Source organism: Acinonyx jubatus, chromosome A3, assembly GCF_027475565.1.
Source record: "Acinonyx jubatus isolate Ajub_Pintada_27869175 chromosome A3, VMU_Ajub_asm_v1.0, whole genome shotgun sequence".
Lineage (NCBI taxonomy): Eukaryota > Metazoa > Chordata > Mammalia > Carnivora > Felidae > Acinonyx > Acinonyx jubatus.
Window position 1 is genome coordinate 24667137 of NC_069388.1, and position 19786 is coordinate 24686922.

Consider the following 19786-nt stretch of genomic DNA (forward strand, 5'->3'; position numbering starts at 1 on the left):
AAGAAGGATGGATTAAATGCTTCTTCTAAGGTGTTCCTCCAGCTCTAACAATATATGAACCTATATAATTCTGAAATTTCTAGTAATTGATTAAAACAAATACAAAGGTTTCTTCTGATTGACCCTGTGTGATCTTGAAACTGTAATTAACATCAATATTCTCCATTTCCTGAGTATTTTGCATAATGAAGTTTTCTCTGTCCAAATAATTAGCAGTATTTCTTTCAACTGGTTTCACAAACTGTGCTAGAAAAATCAGAGACTCCTTCTGGCATCTGAACTCAGCTGCTCCAGCTGGGGAGAGGAAGTCAGCATTCATATTCAACAACTAGCCACAAATGTCATTCATACACATCATTCAGGAAGAAGAGGTAATTACAGTTAGAATGTAAAGCCAGAAGCCCTCACTCTCCATTTCTTTGTAAGTTCTGGCACTGCTGACGTCCTCTCTCTGAAATGGCTCTCTCCTGTCAGTCTTAGAAGATACCCTAGAGGGGCACCCGGGTGACTCAGTCAGTTAAGCGTCTGACTCTTGATTTTGGCTCAGGTCATGATCCCATGGGTCATGAGTTCAAGCCCCATGTTGGGCTCTGTGATGACAGTGTGAAGCCTGCTTGAGATTCTCTCTCTCTTCCTTTTCTCTCTGCCCCTTAATCCTCTCTCTCTCTCAAAATAAATATAAATAAACTTAAAAAAAAAAAAAAGATACCCTAGAGGGTCTCTGGCTCCCATAATCATTTATTCTTGGGTTTTTCTGGATCCTTTCTCTCCTCTTCTCAATTCCAAATGGGTGGATGGACCTCGAACCTTGATCCTGAGTTCTTTATACACATACCTGAGCTAACACTTGTTCGCAGCCTTGTATTTTATTCCTTCATTTAATCCTCACAATAAGGAATTAGTCTTAGTCCATTTATAGATAAGGAGATTTAAGCTGGAGAGATTAAGTAACTTGTTAACCTCTCAATGCTTGTGAATAACTGGCAGAGTCAGGATCCAAATCCATATTCCTTCTGCTTCCAGCCAAGATAAAATGGTAGGGACTACCTAAAACTTAACCTCCTACTTAAGAAAAATGAAACGATTTTCAAGACACAGGGTATCAGGTAAAAAAAGGTCAGTGATCCCTGAGATGGGAAATAAACTAGGTGACAACTCCCGTAGTTTATTGCTTCGAGAGTTTCCTAGGCCTCTGTGCAGGGAGAGAAACCAGGCAGAGTCTGGCAGGCTTCCAGACTTGACGAGATAGAGCTAAGAGTCTAGAAAGACCAAAGTGGCTAGAGTTCACAGGAGACACAGTACCAGAGAAGACAAAGCTGGAAGGGGGAGAGAGGGGAGAAGGGAGAGAGAAAGAGAACACAAAACACAAACTCTTGGAGATCTGTAGAGAGCCCTCTCAAGTATTCAGCAAAATACTGATCAGTGATCAGGGAAAGAACCACTCAAAAGGATTAGAGAGAACAGTATCAGGTGCTCACATGGGGCTGGTTACAGTACCTGCTCCTCAGCCATACTGGAAAACCTCACAATTCATGGGGCTTTGGGTAGAGTATTCAGAAAGGTCTTGTCTTGGGGCTCCTGGGTGGCTCAGTTGGTTAAGCTTCTGACTCTTGACTTCGGCTCAGGTAATGATCTCAAGGCTCATGAGTCTGAGTCTCACGTTGGGCTCCACACTGACAGTGCATAACCTGTCTAGGATTCTCTCTCTCCCCTTCTCTCTGCCCCTCCCCTGCTCCCTCTTTCTCTCTCTCTCTCAAAATAAATAAACTTTAAAAAAAGAAAAAAATATGGGGCGCATGGGTGGCTCAGTTGGTTAAGCATCCAATTTCAGCTCAGGTCATGATCTCGTGGTTTGTGGGTTCGAGTCCCACGTAGGGCTCTGCGCTGACAGCTCAGAGCCTAGAGCCTGCTTCAGATTCTGTGTCTTCCTCAATCTCTCTCTGCCCCTCCCCTGCTTGTGCTCTCTCTTTCAAAAATAAGTAAATAAACATTTAAGAAAAAAAAAAAAGAAGAAGAAGGGTCTTGTTTGAGTGGTGGGAAATAAATAGCCCTGTTTTGGTCCCACCAAATAAATTTTAAAAGCAAGACCCAAAAACACAAATTGTTACCAACAAAATGAACTATGCCCAAACAAAGCTTAAGAATATTTACAGTGTGGTGCCTGGGTGGCTCAGTCAGTTGAGCATCCTACTTCCGCTCAGGTCATGATCTCATGGTTCCTGGGTTCGAGCCCCATGTCAGGATCTGCACTAACAGTGCAGACAGAGCCTGCGTGGGATTCTCTCTCCCTCTCTTTCTCTTTGCCCCTCCTCCACGCTCTCTCAAAAATAAACAAACATTAAAAGAAAAGAGTCTCTTAAAAAGAAAGATATTTTTTTAAAAAAAGAATATTTATAGGAATACAGAAATATCCAATACCCAGTAAGGTAAAATTTCCATTTGACATCTGATAAAATTAGCCAGAAGGAAAATGATACCAGATGAAAATACAGCCCTATACAGAGGTATGAGGAGCACCAGAAAGAATAAATACATAAACATATACAGCTTTCTAACTAATTAATTTAAAAAGATTATATTAAGTAATCTCTACACCCAATGTGGGGCTCAAACCCACAACCCTGAGATCAGGAGTCGCACATTTCAATGACTGAGCCAGCCAGGAACCCCACTTTTTAATTATTTAAATCTCTTTAAACAGAAAAACCAATAATGTAGTGAGGGGTTTATAACATATGTAAAACATATGACAGCAGTAGCACATAAGCCTGGGGGAAGTGAGACTGTACCACTGTATGGTTCAGGTACTGTATGTAAGGCGATAGTATCACTTGAAAATAGAATATATAAGTCAAAGATGTATATTACAAACTCTAAAGTAAATATTAAAAATAACAAAGAATTACAGCTAATAAGCCAACAAAGGAGATAAATGGAATCAAGAGAAAAAAATGGTAGCAAAGAACAGATGAGACCAATTTTTAAAAAGAGCAAGATGACGGATTTATATTTAGCCATATCAATAATCACATAAAATGTAACCATCTAAATACCTCAAGTAACAGGCAGAAGTTGGGGCACCTGGGTGGCCCAGTCAGCTGAGCGTCTGACTCTTGATTTCAGCTCAGGTCATGATCCCAGGGATTTGGGATTGAGCCCCATGTTGGGCTCCATGCTCAGTGTGAATTAGATTCTCTCTCTCCCTCTGCCCTTTTCCTCATTCTCTCTCCCTTTCCTCTCTCTCTCTCTCTCTCTCTAAAATAAACAGTGGGCGGTGGGGCAGTGGGCACCTGAGTGGCTCAGTCGACTGAGCATCTGACTTCAGCTCAGGTCATGATCTCATGGTTTATGAGTTGGAGCCCCACATCAGGTTCCCTGCTGTCAGCACAGAGCCCACTTCCAATCTTCTTGCCCTCCCCCACTCACACTCAAAAATAAACATTAAAAATAAATAAGTAAATTAAAAAAATTAAACAATAGGGTGCCTGGGTGGCTCAGTCAGTTAAGCATTGACTTCGGCTCAGGTCATGGTCTCGCAGTTAATGGGTTTGAGACCTACGCTGTTTGCTGTCAGCATAGAGCCTGCTTCAGATCCTATGTCTCACTGTCTCTCTGCCCCTCCCCTGCTTGCACACGCACACATGCACACTCTCTCTCTCAAAAATAAGCATTTAAAAAATAAACAATAAAAAGAAGTTTAATGTAAAAAAAGAGCAGAAGTTATTGATTAGATTAAAATCCAACTACATGCTGCCAACAAAAAACACACTTCAAACATCAAGACAAATAAGTTAAAAGTAAAAGGATGGATCCCCAAAAAATTAAAAATAGAACTACTCTACAATCCAGCAACTGCACTACTAAGTATTTATCCAAGGGATACAGGTATGCTGTTTCAAGGGGCACATGTACCCCAATGTTTATAGCAGCACTATTGACAATAGCCAAAGTATGAAAAGAACCCAAATGTCCATCGATGGGTGAATGGATAAAGAAGATGTGGTATATATATACAATGGAGTGTTATTTGGCAACCAAAAGGAATGAAATCTTGTTATTTGCAACAACATGGGTGGAACTAGAGGGCATTACGCTAAGTGAAATTAGTCAGAAAAAGACAAATTTCATATGACTTCACTCATATGTGGAATTTAAGATACAAAACAGATGAACATAAGGGAAGGGAAGCAAAAATAATATAAAAACACGGAGGAGAACAAAACATGATAGACTCTTAAATATAGAGAACAGAGGGTTGCTGGAGGAGTTGTGGGTGGGGGATGGGCTAAATGGGCAAGGGGCATTAAGACACTTGTTGGGATGAGCCCTGGGTGTTATACACAGGGGATGAATCACTGGATTCTGCTCCTGAAATCATTATTGCACTACATGTTACAATGTAACCAAGGTTACACTACACAAAAGAAGGCTGGAATGGATATATTAATTAATATACCAAAGTAGATTTCAAAGCGAAGAATATTACCAGGAACAAAGAAGGTCACCTCATAATCATAAAGAGTTCAATTATCAGGAGGATATAACAATTAGAAACATTTATAGACCTAATTATAGAATTTTAAAATACATGAAGCAAAAATGGATAGAATTACAAGGAGAAACAAATCCACAATTACAGTCAGATTTCAATACCCTTCTTTGAGAACTGATATAGACAGGAAATCAGTGAGGATACAGAAGTCTCGAACAGCTCAAAATCAATAAACCTGACCTAACTGACATCTATAGAAAATTTCACCACCAACAGCACAATACTCATTCTCTTCATGTGAACATGGAACATTTACCAACATGGACCTCATTCTGGGCCACAATACAAAGCTCGATAGATTTAAAAGGATTCAAGTCATAAAAAGTATGTTCTCTAACCATAATAAAATTAAATTAGAAGTCACAAACAGAAGATCTCAGGAAAATTCCCAAAATACTTGAAAACTAACATATTGCTAAATAACCCATAGGTCAAAAAAGAAATTGAATGAGAGATTAGAAAGTATTTTGAGGGGTGCCTGGGTGGCTCAGTCAGTTAAGCTTCCATCTCTTGATTTTGGCTCAGGTCATGATCTCATGGTTCTTGGGCTTGAGCCTTGTGTTGGGCTCTATACTTACAGCACAGAACCTACTTGGGATTCTCTCTCTCTGCCTCTCCTTGGCTTGCATGTGCACTCTCTCTCTCAAAATAAATAAATAAAATTTTTTTAAAAAGTATTTTGAATGGAATGAAAATGAAAATATAACACATCAAGATTTGTGGGATGTCACTTAAAGCAATCCTTAGGGGAAATTTTATAGCACTAAATGCTTATATTAGAAAAGAAGAAAGACCTCAAATCAGTGACCTCAGCTTCCACCTTAGAGAAACCAGAAAAAGAATAAAGCCTAAATTATGCAGAAGAAAGGAAATGAGGATCAAAATGAAAATCAATAAACTAGAAAACAGATGTATGTTAACTAGACTTATGGTGATCATTTTGCAATATATACATATCAAATCAAATATGTTGTATACTTGAAACTAATATGTCAATTATACCAATAAAGCATAACAAAATAAAAAATAAATAAAATAGAAAACAGAAACAATGAAATAAAAATAGAAATCAATGAAATAAAAATCTTGTTCTTGGGGCACCTGGGTGGCTCAGTCTGTTAAGTGCCCAACTTCAGCTCAGGTCATCAACTTGCAGCTTTTGAGTTCCAGCCCCTCATTGGGCTCTGTGCTGACAGCTCAGAGCCTGGGGCCTGCTTCGGATTCTGTGTCTTCTTCCTCTCCACAACTTCCCCACTCGTGCTCTGTCTGTCTCTCTCTCTCTCTCTCTCAAAAATAAATAAACCCTAAAAAAAAAAAAAAACCAAAAAACAACAACAACAAAAAAAAACCCTGTCTCTTTGATCAATAAAATTGAACTTCTAGCCAGAATGATCAGGAAAAAAAAAGTTGCCAATGTCAGGAATGATGTAACATCACTACTGATTCCACAGATGCTAAAAGGGAAAGGGAATATTATGCACAACTTCATGCTAATAAATTTGAAAACTCAGATTGACAAATTCCTTGAACAACCCAAATCCATGCTCCTTCTACTATCAGGAATTATACTTTGCTTGTAATACTTTGTTACCAGAAACAAAAAAAGACACAGCCCCAAAGCTGAAGGAGTTCACAAACCAGCAAAGAGATGGACAATGTGATATAATGACAGAGGTAAGCACAGGGCACTATGGTAGCCCAGGGGAGGGGAACCTAACCTTTGTAGTTATCACACACTTTAAAGAATGATAAGAAAGGGGCACCTGGCTGGCTCAGTCAGCAGAGCATCCGACTCTTGATCCCAGGGTCATGAGTTCAAGCTCCATGTTGGGTGTGAAGCCTACTTAAAAAAATAAATAAAATAAAAAAAAATAAAGGATGATAAAAGATAGGCAAGAGAAACATATCCCAGGCAGGAGGAACAGAAAGGCATTGGGGTGGAGGGGGAGGAGTAAGGAAAGATAAAAGCTCAAGAGAGAAACTCAAGAACAAACTTGTATGTCTTATTAAGGAGCTGCTAGACTTTATCCCAGGATTAGAGGGAAGCCATTGAAAGGTTTTAAACAGGGCAAGCATGTGATAAGATTTGCATTTCAGAAAGATCTCTCTGGCTGCTGTGAAGAGAAAGGACTGGTGACAACTGCAATAATCCAGAGAGTTTGGATTTCAAGGGCCTGAACTAAGGCCACAGTGGAGGGACTGACCGGAAGAAGATGAGAGGTATCAAGAGGGAAGACCTTGGCCTGTATCATCTGTTTGAATGTGTAGGGGAAGGAAATGAGAAAATGCACAGTCAGGAAGAACCCCCAAGTTCTGGTTGGAGCAACAAGGTGGTGGAGATGCCATTTCTCAGAGAGACTAGTAACCGACTCAGGGGAGAAAAGACGAGGTGCCCCGAGAAGGCACTTTTAAAATTACATACCAGGGCGCCTGGGTGGCTCAGTCGGTTAAGTGTCAAACTCTTGATTTCAGCTCAGGTTCGTGGGTTTGAGCCCTGTGTCAGGCTCCATGTTGGCAGTGTGGGGCCTGCTTGGGATTCTTTCTCTTCTTCTCTCTGCCCCTCCCCTGCTCATTCTCTCTCACTCTCAAAAATAAATAAACTTAAAAGAATGTCAAAAGCTTTAAAAAATAAATAAAATAATGTATCACTTACATGACTATGTAATCAAAACAAACAAAAAAGTAACCTAAATAAAAGAGCCAATTTCTGCCCCATCCCCAGACATGAAAAGACAGTTGTATCTATTTTTTTATTAAAAAAAATTTTTTTTAATTTATGTTTATTCTTGAGAGAAAGAGACAGAACACAAGCAGGGGAGGGTCAGAGAGAGAGGGAGGGAGACACAGAATCTGAAGCAGGCTCCAGGCTCTGAGCTATCAAGCACAGAGCCCGACGTGGGGCTCGAACCCACAAACCATGAGATCATGACTTGAGCCAAAGTCAGATGCTTAACCAACTGAGCCACTTAGGTACCCTAAGACAGTTGTATTTAAAACAGCAAACATGTATTAAGAACAACTTAACTATGCCTGGCACTTGAGCTGTGGCCTGGTCCCACGAGTGGAGTAAGGACACTGATCATACTCCTCCCACCCACCAGGTCTCAGGCTGTATGCTCTTAGCCTGCCTTACTGGAGGTGATCAGGTTCTTGGCTGGGACATAGGAAAAGCAGAGCCTGCCCTTGGTTTCCGTTCCCAGGCTAGGATGAAATGTTTCTTTTCCAACTGGCTTTTCTTCCCCTGCTTCCAGCTGAATTCAAGCCAACAAAAGCCCCCTCTGCCTGAACAAGCAAGAAAGCACCCTGGCAACTGAGATGACAAGAGAGGTCTGGGGGTTGAAGTCGATTGTGGGGAAGTGGGGAGGGGGAAATGCCAGCAGAAAAGCACTATGAAGTATTTGTCCAAAGCAAGAGGGAAAACCAAACTAGTGTTTTCTCTTAGAATCGGAGAGGCATGATGAAGTGGGTAGAGACAAATTACCCTCCTTGCCCAAATGGCAGCTTCCAAAGAATGGAGGGCAAGAGGAGCCACAGTAAGCTGGTGTCTTTCTGGGAAAGAAGGTTTTGCCTGGGTCCACAATAAATAGGGGCACAGAATCTCAGTGTCCTGGAACCCTAATGCATATCTCTATTTTCACACTTTAAGAATGGGAACTCAGGGTGCCTGGGTGGTTCAGTGAGTTAAGCATCTGACTCTTGATCTCAGCTCAGGTCATGATCTCACAGTTCTTGAGTTCAAGCCCCACATCGGGCTCTGCACTGATGGTGCAGAGCCTGCTTGGGATTCTGTCTCTCCCTCTCTCTGCCCCTCCTCTGCTTGTGCTCTCTCAAAATAAATAAATTAATTAAAAAAAAAAAAAAAAAAAGAATGGGAACTCTGGGAGGAAGGGACTTGTCTCTCTATCTCAGTATTCTCAGTACATAGTAGGTGTTCCGTGAGGGATGGTTGGCTGGACAAACACACTTCTGGAGAATAAGTCCAACCTTGTTTGCACAGAGGAGGAAACTAAGACCCAGGGAGGTATAAGCAGAGTATGTATTCAGTGAACCCTGGTGGAAGGTGGTCCTAGGACCAGAACACAGGTCTCCAGTTCTTTCCCACATGCCCCACAAGCCCTGTTGGGGCTGAGAAAGAATGAATGAGCAGGAGCAATGAGCTCTACCAGGCAGGAGGAGAAAAGCGCAGGGGCAATTGTTTCCAGAGGACCACCCTCCTCAAACACCAAGCCTCTACAAACAAACCTGCCTCCCTGGCCATGGAGCGGAACAGGCTTATGATCCAAGCTGGGTCACAGAACAGCTCCTCCCCTCCACTGCTGTGATTAGCCTAGTCACGAGTACCTAACCCAAGCAGCCAATCAGATTCCTCTTCTGGAATTTGCTAGGAGATTCCAGAGGAGAGAAATGAGAGTGAAGGGAGTTAGTGGCACATTCCCTGCCAAGATCCAAAGCTCTAAGCCAGAGCAGTTGGCAGCCCTGGCCCAGGCTCATGAGGAAGTCAGTAAGAATGAGTCAACATGCTGAAAGAGAGACCAGCTCCACCCTGCCCTTTCCCACAGTCATATGTGTCAATAAGTCCTCCTTCCGCAAAGTAAGCCGGTATGAGTTGGCATTTTATCACCTCCAACTAAAACCAAACTGGCAATACCAGAAACGAGATAGTACAGAAAAACAGCAGAGAAGCTGGAGCAGGATTCTCAACCGGGGTCCAGGATCCCTACCACAACCTGCAAAATTTCACATGCACTGTATGTGTAGTTCTGTGAGGAAACGGCACTTACTGGATTTTGAAAAGGGTCCATGATGTCCCAAAGAATTAAAAACGAAGGAGCTTGAGAAAAGGGAGACAGACACTCCCAAAGCCAGGGCCTCCAGTTGAGGATCCATCAGGAGTTCTTGAATGGTCTACCAAATTTGGAGGTCTATACTTCCTTACTGTTTCCATCCCCTAGCTCTGCTGCCCCCAACTTCCTTCATGCCTGCTTTTACCCCTGCAGTAGCCTCTGCACAAATATTCCTGCCTCCAAGAAAGCAACTGAACTGATATTTTCTTCTTGCTACTCTCTACTTTCTGCAACTTTTGTGCTGGGTTGTTTACCCCAGTAATTAGATAAGAACCTCCCTCTTCCTTTTTCTTCCCAGTCATAGATCCTGTCACATGGTGGAGAGACATACAGCAGAGGTTCTGAGGATCTCAGGGCCACAAGAAGAGAGGAACAAAAGGGCATCTCTAGAGGACAGGGTCATTTCTTCTTCTACATGCACCTTGCCAGTTGACCTGGGCCAGGGCGATTAGGTGGGAGTTTGGCAAAAGTCCTGTTTACACACACATATGCACTTCCACACCTCTGGGGGAACTTACCTCTTATTTCTATATTCACCCTCCCTGAGGAGCTAGGTGATTAACAATTCTACCTCCTCTCCCATAGCCATTTACCACCCCTCCCAATTCTGGCAGACCTGGATCAAGGCTGAAACATGGAAAACAGCTTCAGCCCCTCCCTCCATAAAGGCATGAAAAGCCTCTTTGCCCACAAATCTTCAGCCTAAGCCCTAAACCTTCAGCACACCAAGGGAAGGCCCCTTCCTACAACTGAAGCAATCAGGACCCAAGAGCAAGAGGACTGTGTCCAGAGCAGAACCCTGTGTTGAGTGTGTGTTTTGGGGGGCAGAGGGATTATGTTGTGTAGTTGCTCACAAGGTTGTGACTTGGGCTCTATGAGCTGGGGGAAGGCAGGGGGAAGAGAGAGTGTATGTGGATGGGGGTAGGAGGTGCCCCCTCCCCACCTGTCACCAATGGTCTTTCTTTCTTTCTTCTTCTTCTTCGTTTTTTTTTTTTTTTTAACCAGTGGTCCTTCCAAACACAAACTTTAACACTCCACTCCCCTGCCTAGAAAACCCTGTACTGGCTTTCATTCTCTGTAGCCTCCTCAGGCTTCCAGTTCTCCTCAAATGTCCATCTCACTCTTCATCTGGTTTGCTCCCACCGGTCTTGCAGGGCTGTCCAGGCAGCAGCTTCTCAATCCTCCCACTCTCCCCAGGCCAAGTGAGGACACTTCTCCTGGATCCTGAATCACTCCTTGCTGAAAGCTGCCTCAAAACACCAAACTGTACTACTGTAACTGACATCCCCTTGGTGCAATGAAGCTTCTGGGGACAGTCCCTGGCTTAGATAAGCTGTTCGAGCCCACATGTCACTTGAATGAATAAGGAATAAGCAATGCCTATGGTCTGGTCAGTCACTTAAAAACTGCCCAAGAACCTGCCATTGTTGCTTCTACGCCTAAGAGTTGATTTGAACCAAGTCTGGCTACTAAAAAAGTTTTTAAACTATCTCAATGGACTAGTAACCCCAACAGCCTGAGATCCTCATAACACTGGGAGATAGCTCTAATGAGACTTTTATCTTTGCCAGTCCTCACTATTTATGAAATCACAAGACACCCACAGGTCTACCTCCCAGGGTCAAGGAGAAAACAAATAATGAATCTGTTCCTGGCTCCAACCTCCAGGGAATTTAATAGTAATGGCAGTTCTCTGTTTCTGTTCTTTGCAAAGCTTCTGAGCAGACATGCTAATAATGGCTGGGAAGACCCTCTTCCTAATCTACTCCATTTTTTTTTTTAATTTTCAAATGTTTTCATTTATTTTTGAGAGAGAGAGCATGAGCAAGGGAGGAGCAGAGAGAGAGGGAGACACAGAATCCAAAGTAGGCTCCAGGCTTTGAGCTGTCAGCACAAAGCCGACATGGGGTTGAAACTCACGAACTGCAAGATCATGACCTGAGCTGAAGTCAGATGCTCAACTGACCAAGCCACCCAGGGACCCCTACTCCTCCTTTAATACCTTTTATTATTTTCTGATTCAGGTCAAATCTCATTGTAATTAATTTCCTGGGGATAGTCAAATTCTTATGCTGAAATGAAATCCATTTTTGTCAAATGCTATAAACAACTGGGCCACAGTCAGGTAATCCTGAGGTACCATGAGGTGGGAATCAGGCAGATTTGGTCCATATCCTGGCTCTGTCGTCTATAATTTGGATAATCTTGGATGAGCCTTGAGCTTTAACTTACTCATTTATAAAATGGTGATAAGACAATAAAATAATTCTGGTATTAACTATAATGCCTATCACCTAAAAAAGGTTCAGCAAACATTAACTGAATCAGAATCCATATGAAAAAAAAAATCCCATTTCGGAAAGTACAGTAATAGTCATTCCCAAAAGATTTTCCCAAGACTTTTAATTGGGAAGACATAGGCAAATCACTTAACCTTTCTAAGACTCAGTTTCCGTATATATAAAATAAGGATAATAACATCTGTATCTCACTGAACCACTACAAGGAAAACAAGGCAGCACATGCAAAGTAGTTGAATAGTACAATACCTAATAGTAGATGCTCAATAAATCTTCATCCCCTTCTCCTTCAATAGCAAAAGAATGGAAATAGAGGCTTAGAAAGCTAAGTAACTTCCCCCAAATTGCAGTCAGTTAAGTGATAGAGCCTAATCCAGTTTGCAAATCCAGTTTGTCTGACTTCAGAGCCCTTATTATGATTATTACTCCTATTTTACAGATGAGGCCAAATAGTTAACCTTGATGGCAGACATCAAGTAACATATATATTACACATATATATGTAAAAAACAGATTTTACTACACACACACACACACGCACACACACACGCACACACACCCAATCATGAATTTGCTATCTGGTCTTTCCACTAAACACTGTAGCTTATAACCATATATGTGAAAATAATAAAACTGGAGAACTAACTCCAAACTGCACAGAATTATCATAAGCCAAAATAATGAAGGGATGATAATTTCTATTCCCTTGAACAATACACAACAGTGATAGATTATAATTGGATTATTTAGAAAAGAATGTAAAGAAAGGAATGTTAGAAAGCAGGCTTCCTACCGAGGAAAGCAGTACCTCAGGGGTCCCCAAGTAGTCAAATAGAAAACAAAAAGAGAAGGAGGATAAGTGCCGAAGATTCTCCAGCCAATTAAAGCACTTAATCCTGGCCACAGCAGCCTCCACATCCCCTTGCTATGGGGATCCCAGGGCACCCCCTCAGACTACTGACAGCCTCAGTCTTCCCTAGAGGAGACACTCTCACCTCTCCCTCCTCCAGCATTTTGCTTCTCCTGGTCCACTGTTGGGGGAAACCATCCAGTGCTCCTGTCACTCTATTCACCCTCCACCTCACCACTACCCCCTCCTAGCCATGCTTCCTTCGAAATCCTGCTGAGCACTCTTCCAGAACATCTTTGTACTCACTAGACATGAGACCTGGTTCTGGTTCCAGCCCTGACCAAATCAAAGTCTTAGTTTCCTCATCCGTAAAATGGAGATGGGGAACGGACCCAAATGATCTAAGACTTATGATTCTAAGACACAGTAATTCATCAAACCTGAACAAGGTTCAGCCGAGCTAAGTCATGTGCCCTTCTTTCTTTCCCATCTACACATACACTAAGGTAAAGCTCTGCAATGTTCAGATGTCCTAGGCTATTATCTTATTAACCCTATCTTAGGCACTGGTCTTCACTACCTTGAAAGAATCTTTCTTTAAAGAAAGGGACCACCTTGCATCTACTTAGACATGGCCTTCTTCCCTCCTACCAACCACAGAGCCATATGCCTTTATTAGCATTTAAAACAAAACAAAAACTTGTTTCTCACACATGAAAACAGATCAGAAAAGTCACTCTTGAGTCTGCTTTCACTTAAGACACAGAAAATTCGATGTTTTAAACGATTTGACCAAAAGGGTTAGAGAAATTCAGGCTAAAATTAACTCACAAAAGATTTGTCGTCTGGGGCACCCGGGTGACTCAGACAGTTAAGTGCCTGACTTTTTTTTTTTTTAATTTTTTTTAATGTTTATTTATTTTTGACACAGAGAGAGACAAAGCATGAGCGGGGGAGGGGCAGAGAGAGAGGGAGACACAGAATCCGAAGCAGGCTCCAGGCTCTGAGCTGTCAGTGCAGAGCCCGATGCAGGGCTCAAACTCGTCAACTGCAAGATCATGACCTGAGCTGAAGGTGGACGCTCAACCGACTGAGCCACCCAGGCACCCCAAGCGTCTGACTCTTAATTTAGACTCAGGTCATAATCTCACGGTTGTGGGATTGAGCCCTGCATTGGGGCAGACAAAGAAGGGGAGAAGTGCCTTGTTTTTGCTCTCTTCCATATTGTCCATGTTGTCTCCAGCAGAGGTGGAAAGGCCGAGCAAACACCATAGTACCCAATATGGTCTGAAAATGCAAAGAACTGGCTGAGAAGGGACTAAAAGTCCAAAATCTGGCTCCTTTCCTATATTTATGAATAGTGAGAAGGCTGGGGAAAATTCTCTGGCTATGTAAATATATATACTCTCCTCTCCCAGCCAGAAGCAGCCTCTTTCCTTCAAGCCGCTTCTCACAGCCCTTCTCAGTCTCCACTGGATCCTAGTCATAATCCCTGATGGGCTGTGAACCTAAGACAGAGGCCAACAGTTACTCATTTCTGAACCCACAGCAACACCTAGCACAGCACTCTCCACTACTAGGTGTTTGGGAAACATGCTGAATGAGTAACAGAAGGATAATATAATGCCTCTGAGATACTTAAGGGGACTGGAGTAAACAAATAAAATCCTTAGCTACTATAAAAATCACCAAGACTACTGAAGTGCTAGAAATGTTCTATGTCTTGATCTGGGTGGTGATTACATGGGTATATACATCTGTTAAAAAAAAAAAAAACAAAACCACTGAGCTATACACTTAAGACTTGTCTGCTTTACTATAAACAAATTACACATTAATAAAAAAAGAAAAAGAAAAAATCAAGAAGCACCAAAAATTGTCATTTGTATACCAACTTTTTCCTAGGTCTTTTTATAGACTCCCTAATCTTCCCCAGAGTCCTGTAAAAGGGGTTAAAAGTAGGAATATTCTAATCCCTTGGATAGGTTCTTAGAAGGCAGGGAAAGACAGCCTGGTTACACAAAGAATCAGGAAGGTAGCTACAAGACCCTGACGTTTATGAGCCTCCACCCAGGCTGTGCCATCCTGCCAAACCACCAACAGCCAGTTATAACTAAAAAAAAAAAAAAAAAAAAAAACCACCCCCTAAAATAGCAACTGTTTGCTCCTTCTCTCCCGTCAGCTGGCCTTCTGCATGGCAACTTTAATTTTATTTTCAAAGCCATTCTGGCAACGGGCCACCCCAGAGTCTGTTGAGAAGCAGTGAGGCAGCAGAACTAATCAGAAAGAGATAAGAGCCACGGGTTCTAGTCCCAGGTTTGTCTTCATGAGCTGTGTCACTTTAAAAAAAATTTTTTTTAAATGTTTATTTGAGACAGAGACAGAGACAGAGCAGGAGTGGGGGAGGGGCAGAGAGAGGAGGAGACAGACTACGAAGCCAGGCTCCAGGCTCTGCACTGTCAGCACAGAGCCCGATGCAGGGTTCAAACCCATGAACTGTGAGATCATGACCTGGGCCGAGGTCGGCCATTTAACCAACTGAGCCACCCAGGCACTCCTGAGCTGTGTCACTTTTTATTTATTTTTAATGTTTATTTATTTATTTTGAGGGGGGACAGAGAGAGAGAATCTCAAGCAGGCTCTGCGCTAACAGTGCAGAGCCCAATATGGGGGTCAAACTCACCAACAGTGAGATCATGACCTGGGCCAACAGCAAGAGTCGGTCGCTTAACCAACTGAACCACCCAGGCACCCTGAGCTACCTAACCTCTCTGGGCCTGGAATCTCCCTCTATACGGGCAAGATGAGCTCTAAACTTGTGTGATTTTTCCAGAGCTGCTTAGGACACATGAAAGTACTATGAAAGTTAATAAAAGGGAGAGAATGGTCTTTAATGGGCACTAGTAGGGTGAGGTTTTAAAGGCCTTCATTTAGAACCAGGTGAGTAAATGTCTTCCATATTTTTAAAAGGCTTAGCTGTTCAGGGCAGTGCTAGGACCTCAGGTCTTTGCAGAGAAGCCCACTACTCTCCCCAAGATATACAGCATCATCTTTAGTCACCATCCTGAAAAGCAGATTTTTTTTTTAATGTTCTTATTTATTTTTGAGACAGAGAGAGACAGCATGAACGGGGAGGGTCAGAGAGAGAGGGAGGCACAGAATCCGAAGCAGGCTCCAGGCTCTGAGCTGTCAGCACAGAGCCCGACGCAGGGCTCGAACTCGTGAATCGTGAGATCATGACCTGGGCCGAAGTCGGACGCTCAACCGACTGAGCCACCCCGGCACCCCTAAAAAGCAGATTTAAATAAAATGACTCAAGTCAGGCCAGCCTTGACCAGCTGGTTCTTTTCTCCACTCCCTTCACAAAGGAGACAACTCCTTTGTATCCTGTGGCCCCAATCCTGTGGGTTGGTAAGGAGGTCAAGTCCTATTACAAGGAAGCATCCTCAGTATGTTTAACTGGTCACTGCTGGGTTTTTGTCCAGCAGGGCTTAAGCCTGCTCAGCCCCAGAAAAAATGTGTGCATCTGATTTGCCAAAAGACTGGCAGTCAAGTGACAGGCAGACTACTGATCCAAAGGAGGCTCAGACACCAGAAGAAATGCCTTCTGGCAACTGCGCTGCTCACCTGGACAGAGGCTCACGGGAGCAGCTAAAAACGATTATTCAGCTCTGGCGTCTGAACCAGGGAATCACAATTAAAAACAAAACAAAACAAAACAAAACAAAACAAAAAACGTCCATCACATTCTACAAAACAGTCTGTGGCTGCGCTCAACATCTACACTGAGCAGGGCTGTACCCAAGCTGCTAACAGACAAAACAAACACTAAGCTGCTCCATCTTTTTATGCAGCAAAATTGCTTAGAGCAACACCTGGTTCTCTGGAGAGTTACTGTAATACAGCACTTGTTGACTCAGACAATGTTAGAGCAGGAAGAATCTCAGCATTCATTTAATCCATCCTTTTCATTTTATTGTTCTCAACAATAGCTGATTCTCAACAAATTGTTGCTTCTCAACAAAGGCCCAGAGTAGAGAAGGCACTTGCCCAAAGATACTAGTTGACAGAAGCAGAACTAGAACTGGGGTGGCCTCTAAGTCCTAGGGCTCTGCTGGACCATCCTGGGTAATGGAGGGAGCACCTAGAAAAGAGGGGAAAAAAACAAGAGGCTGGGAGCTCAGGAAAGAGTGAATAAAAGAGTGAGTTCTCAGATTTTTGTGACTAGGATAGCAGAGACCAGACTGAACTTGAAATGTATGGACCTCAGAAACAGAAGTCCTTCTCATCAGCCAAGGGAGGTAAACTCTCCCCATCTCCCTCTCTCATGGATCAAAGATAAACATAACGGGAAAATTAAATAATCTCAAAGATCACAATTAATTGAGTAAGCCGGCCAGGGAGTCGGGAGCAAAATGCACAACATGAGGTAGTCAAGGACATGATTAATAAATGAGGCTTGGTCAAACTAGTTTAAGTAGGGAAGATCTGCCTATCTTCAGCATATAACCTGAGATACTCTCAAGTGGAGAAAAGTTACTGTTCTGTCTCTACCCAGCTGCCCAGGATGTTCCAGGCTTCAGATAAAGCAGAAGGGGAACCAGGAAAAAGTAACCAAAGAAAGAGTAATGACCCCCCTTATAAGGGAACCACTCTCTACCCACCTCAATCCCTCTGGTAATAATGGGTAGAAAGCCTACCAATGGGTAACTTCAGCAGGGTGCTGCAGCAAGATGGCTGCTGTTCCCCACAAACTGTTCAACAGACAGAGTGTCTATTCAGTATGTGCCTCACTAAATTCAACCTAACAGATTCCTCAGCTTAGTATCCAGGGCCTCCTCAGGGAGGCTGCAGCCTATCTTTCCAACTGTCACTCTGTCTGAGCCACCACTACCCCCCACCCTTCCCCTATCATCTCCCCTCCCCTCCCACATACACACAGAGTACCTTGGTTCCACAATTCCTTGAGCACAGAATGGCCTTAACCCCTTCCTCTGTCCCAAATCTTCATCTGTGTCCTACTATCCCTTCACATGGAGTCTTTCACAGTGGGCACTTAAAATGCTGGCCAAATTGGGTAGAAGCTAATCTAACAACTTTTTTCCTTATCCCACCATCATCTGACATAAACAAACAACCCCATCTTGGGATGCCAACCAGAGTCCCAGTTCCTAATCCTGAGAGTAGCCGGCTCTCTTTCAGGGACCATTTGTGTGGCCTCACCTCTCTGCCTCTTACCTCTGAAATAAGAGTAATATTTCTTGTCAGAGAAGCTGAGTGCTTCGAGATGAGAGGCTTTGGAAACACATATTCTCAAGTTCAAGGCCATTATTTTAAATTCCCCTCAGACCAATGCACCATTTACCAACTAATGCTAAGAACTTAAAGCTTGTTTCCTTGTTTCCAGCCAAATGCCTCTTCTTTTATCACAAATGCCCTAGTGTATGGCTGTTGAGAGAGCTGTACTGAGGACTCTGGGTAGCCTAGTGGCTTTGTATTTCCACAGACTATGGAGATTTTTCTCTTGAGTGTAAAAATAGTTCATGGTTTCAAGAAAAGCCCCGAGTTTCAGGTCTGCTGTTCTCTCAAATCTCATGGTATAATACATTAACTGGTTCCCAACCTATGGGTTGTGAGCTCATAGGGTTCATAGTCGCCACTACACTACACTGCTCTGTGAAATGTGCCTGCCCAGCACTGTCTGTGCCCTAAATGGTGAATATATCACACAACAATAAAAGCAACTGTCACTTGACCACCTACTGCCATTCATGTGACAATCCTAGGATAGAAACACAGACAGTGGGTATTCAATAAATATTGGTTGAAGGTAATTATTTATCTTCTCAATTAATGGGTACTAAAGTACAACTACACATTATCACATGACCATCCCTGATTTTTTTCTGGAATTGGAAAAGCGTCCTCCAACCTGAAGACTGAAAACCTCTGGGTTGGTTAAAGAGTCCTGAGTTCTGATCTAGGTCCCAATCCAAGCCAGACTCCCAGAAAGCAGAGCCAGGAGGCTGTGTCCTATCTCTAGACCTTGGTGTCCTCAGAAGAACAACAAAAGGGTAGGATTAAAAGTACCCTTAATGGATCCTCTCAGCTCTGCTCTTTAAAACCTCTCACCCTTAGGCCACTCTCTGGAGCAGTGGTTCTCAAACCTAGGAGCTTCTGTCCCCCAGGGGACATTTAGCAGTGTTTAGAGAGTGTTTTTTTGTTGTCACAACCGGAGGAGGAATGCTATGGATATCTAGCAAGTAGAAGTCAAGTATGCTGCTAAACATCCTGCAATGCACAGGACAGCCCCCTCCGCACCAAATTCTCTGGTCCAAAATGTCAATAGTCCCAAGGTTGAGAAACACTGCTCTAGAGACCACTGAGAAACTGAGCTTGTTGTGGTAAAAGAATGGAAACCAGGCTGGGAAATGCACAATGCTAATGCTGTAACAGACTGTGAATGAATGCAGTGAGCAAAGGCTCTCAAACCATTCTAGACACATATAAACAGTCTCTTGGTTTTCTCTCTGGCACTAGTCCCACTTTGGATAACATAATCCAGTCATTCTGAGGACCCCCAACCTTGCCCTCCCCCTCCTCCTCAACCTGACCCACACCTGTTATTGACACATTGCCTTGCTAAAGCTGGCAAGAGAATCTGAAATTAAGCATTAACAGCAGGGAGCCAGGGGGCACCTGGGTGGCTCCATTGGTTAAGAATCGGCTTTCCTCAGGTCATGATCTCACGGTCCCTGAGTTACAGCCCTGCGTTCACAGCTCAGAGCCTGAAGCCTGCTTTGGATTCTGTGTCTCCCCCTACCCCCGTCCCTCCCCCACTCATGCTCTTGTCTCTTTCTCTCTCAAAAATAAACAAACATTAAAAAAAAAAAAAAAAATAGCAGGGAGCCAGAACAGTGCATGGTATGGTAGGAAAGCACCAGACTGGAGCTCTAGCCTTGACTCAGTCCCTATGGAAACCACTTAATTGCTTTGAGCCCTGGTTTCCTCCTCTGCAAAATGGGATTAAAATCACAACCTGTCCTATCTTATAAAGCTTCTCTTTCAAAACCAGATCATGTATGTGAAAGTACTTTGGAAGCCACAAAACCCTATACAAATGTGAAGTATTTCCCTGCAGAATAACCTACACTGTACTTACACTATGTAAAGAATAGTATAAAAATGTATTTCCAGGGGCACCTGGGTGGCTCAGTCAGTTAAGTGTCCAACTTCACCC

At 43.0% G+C, this 19786-nt stretch overlaps 1 protein-coding gene across 2 annotated transcripts in view; it reads right to left on the minus strand.

Annotated features, from left to right (window-relative positions):
• CHMP4B (charged multivesicular body protein 4B) overlaps positions 1-19786 on the minus strand; it is a 52811-nt gene that overhangs the window by 16711 nt on the left and 16314 nt on the right. The window contains exon 1 of one of the 2 annotated variants that reach the window (XM_053200057.1): positions 9334-9613. The exons of the other annotated variant lie outside the window; for it this stretch is intronic. Coding sequence (XP_053056032.1) covers positions 9334-9439 — 106 coding nt within the window. The 5' untranslated portion in view covers positions 9440-9613. Of the gene's footprint in view, positions 1-9333; positions 9614-19786 lie in introns of those variants that run through there. 2 annotated transcript variants of the gene reach the window in all.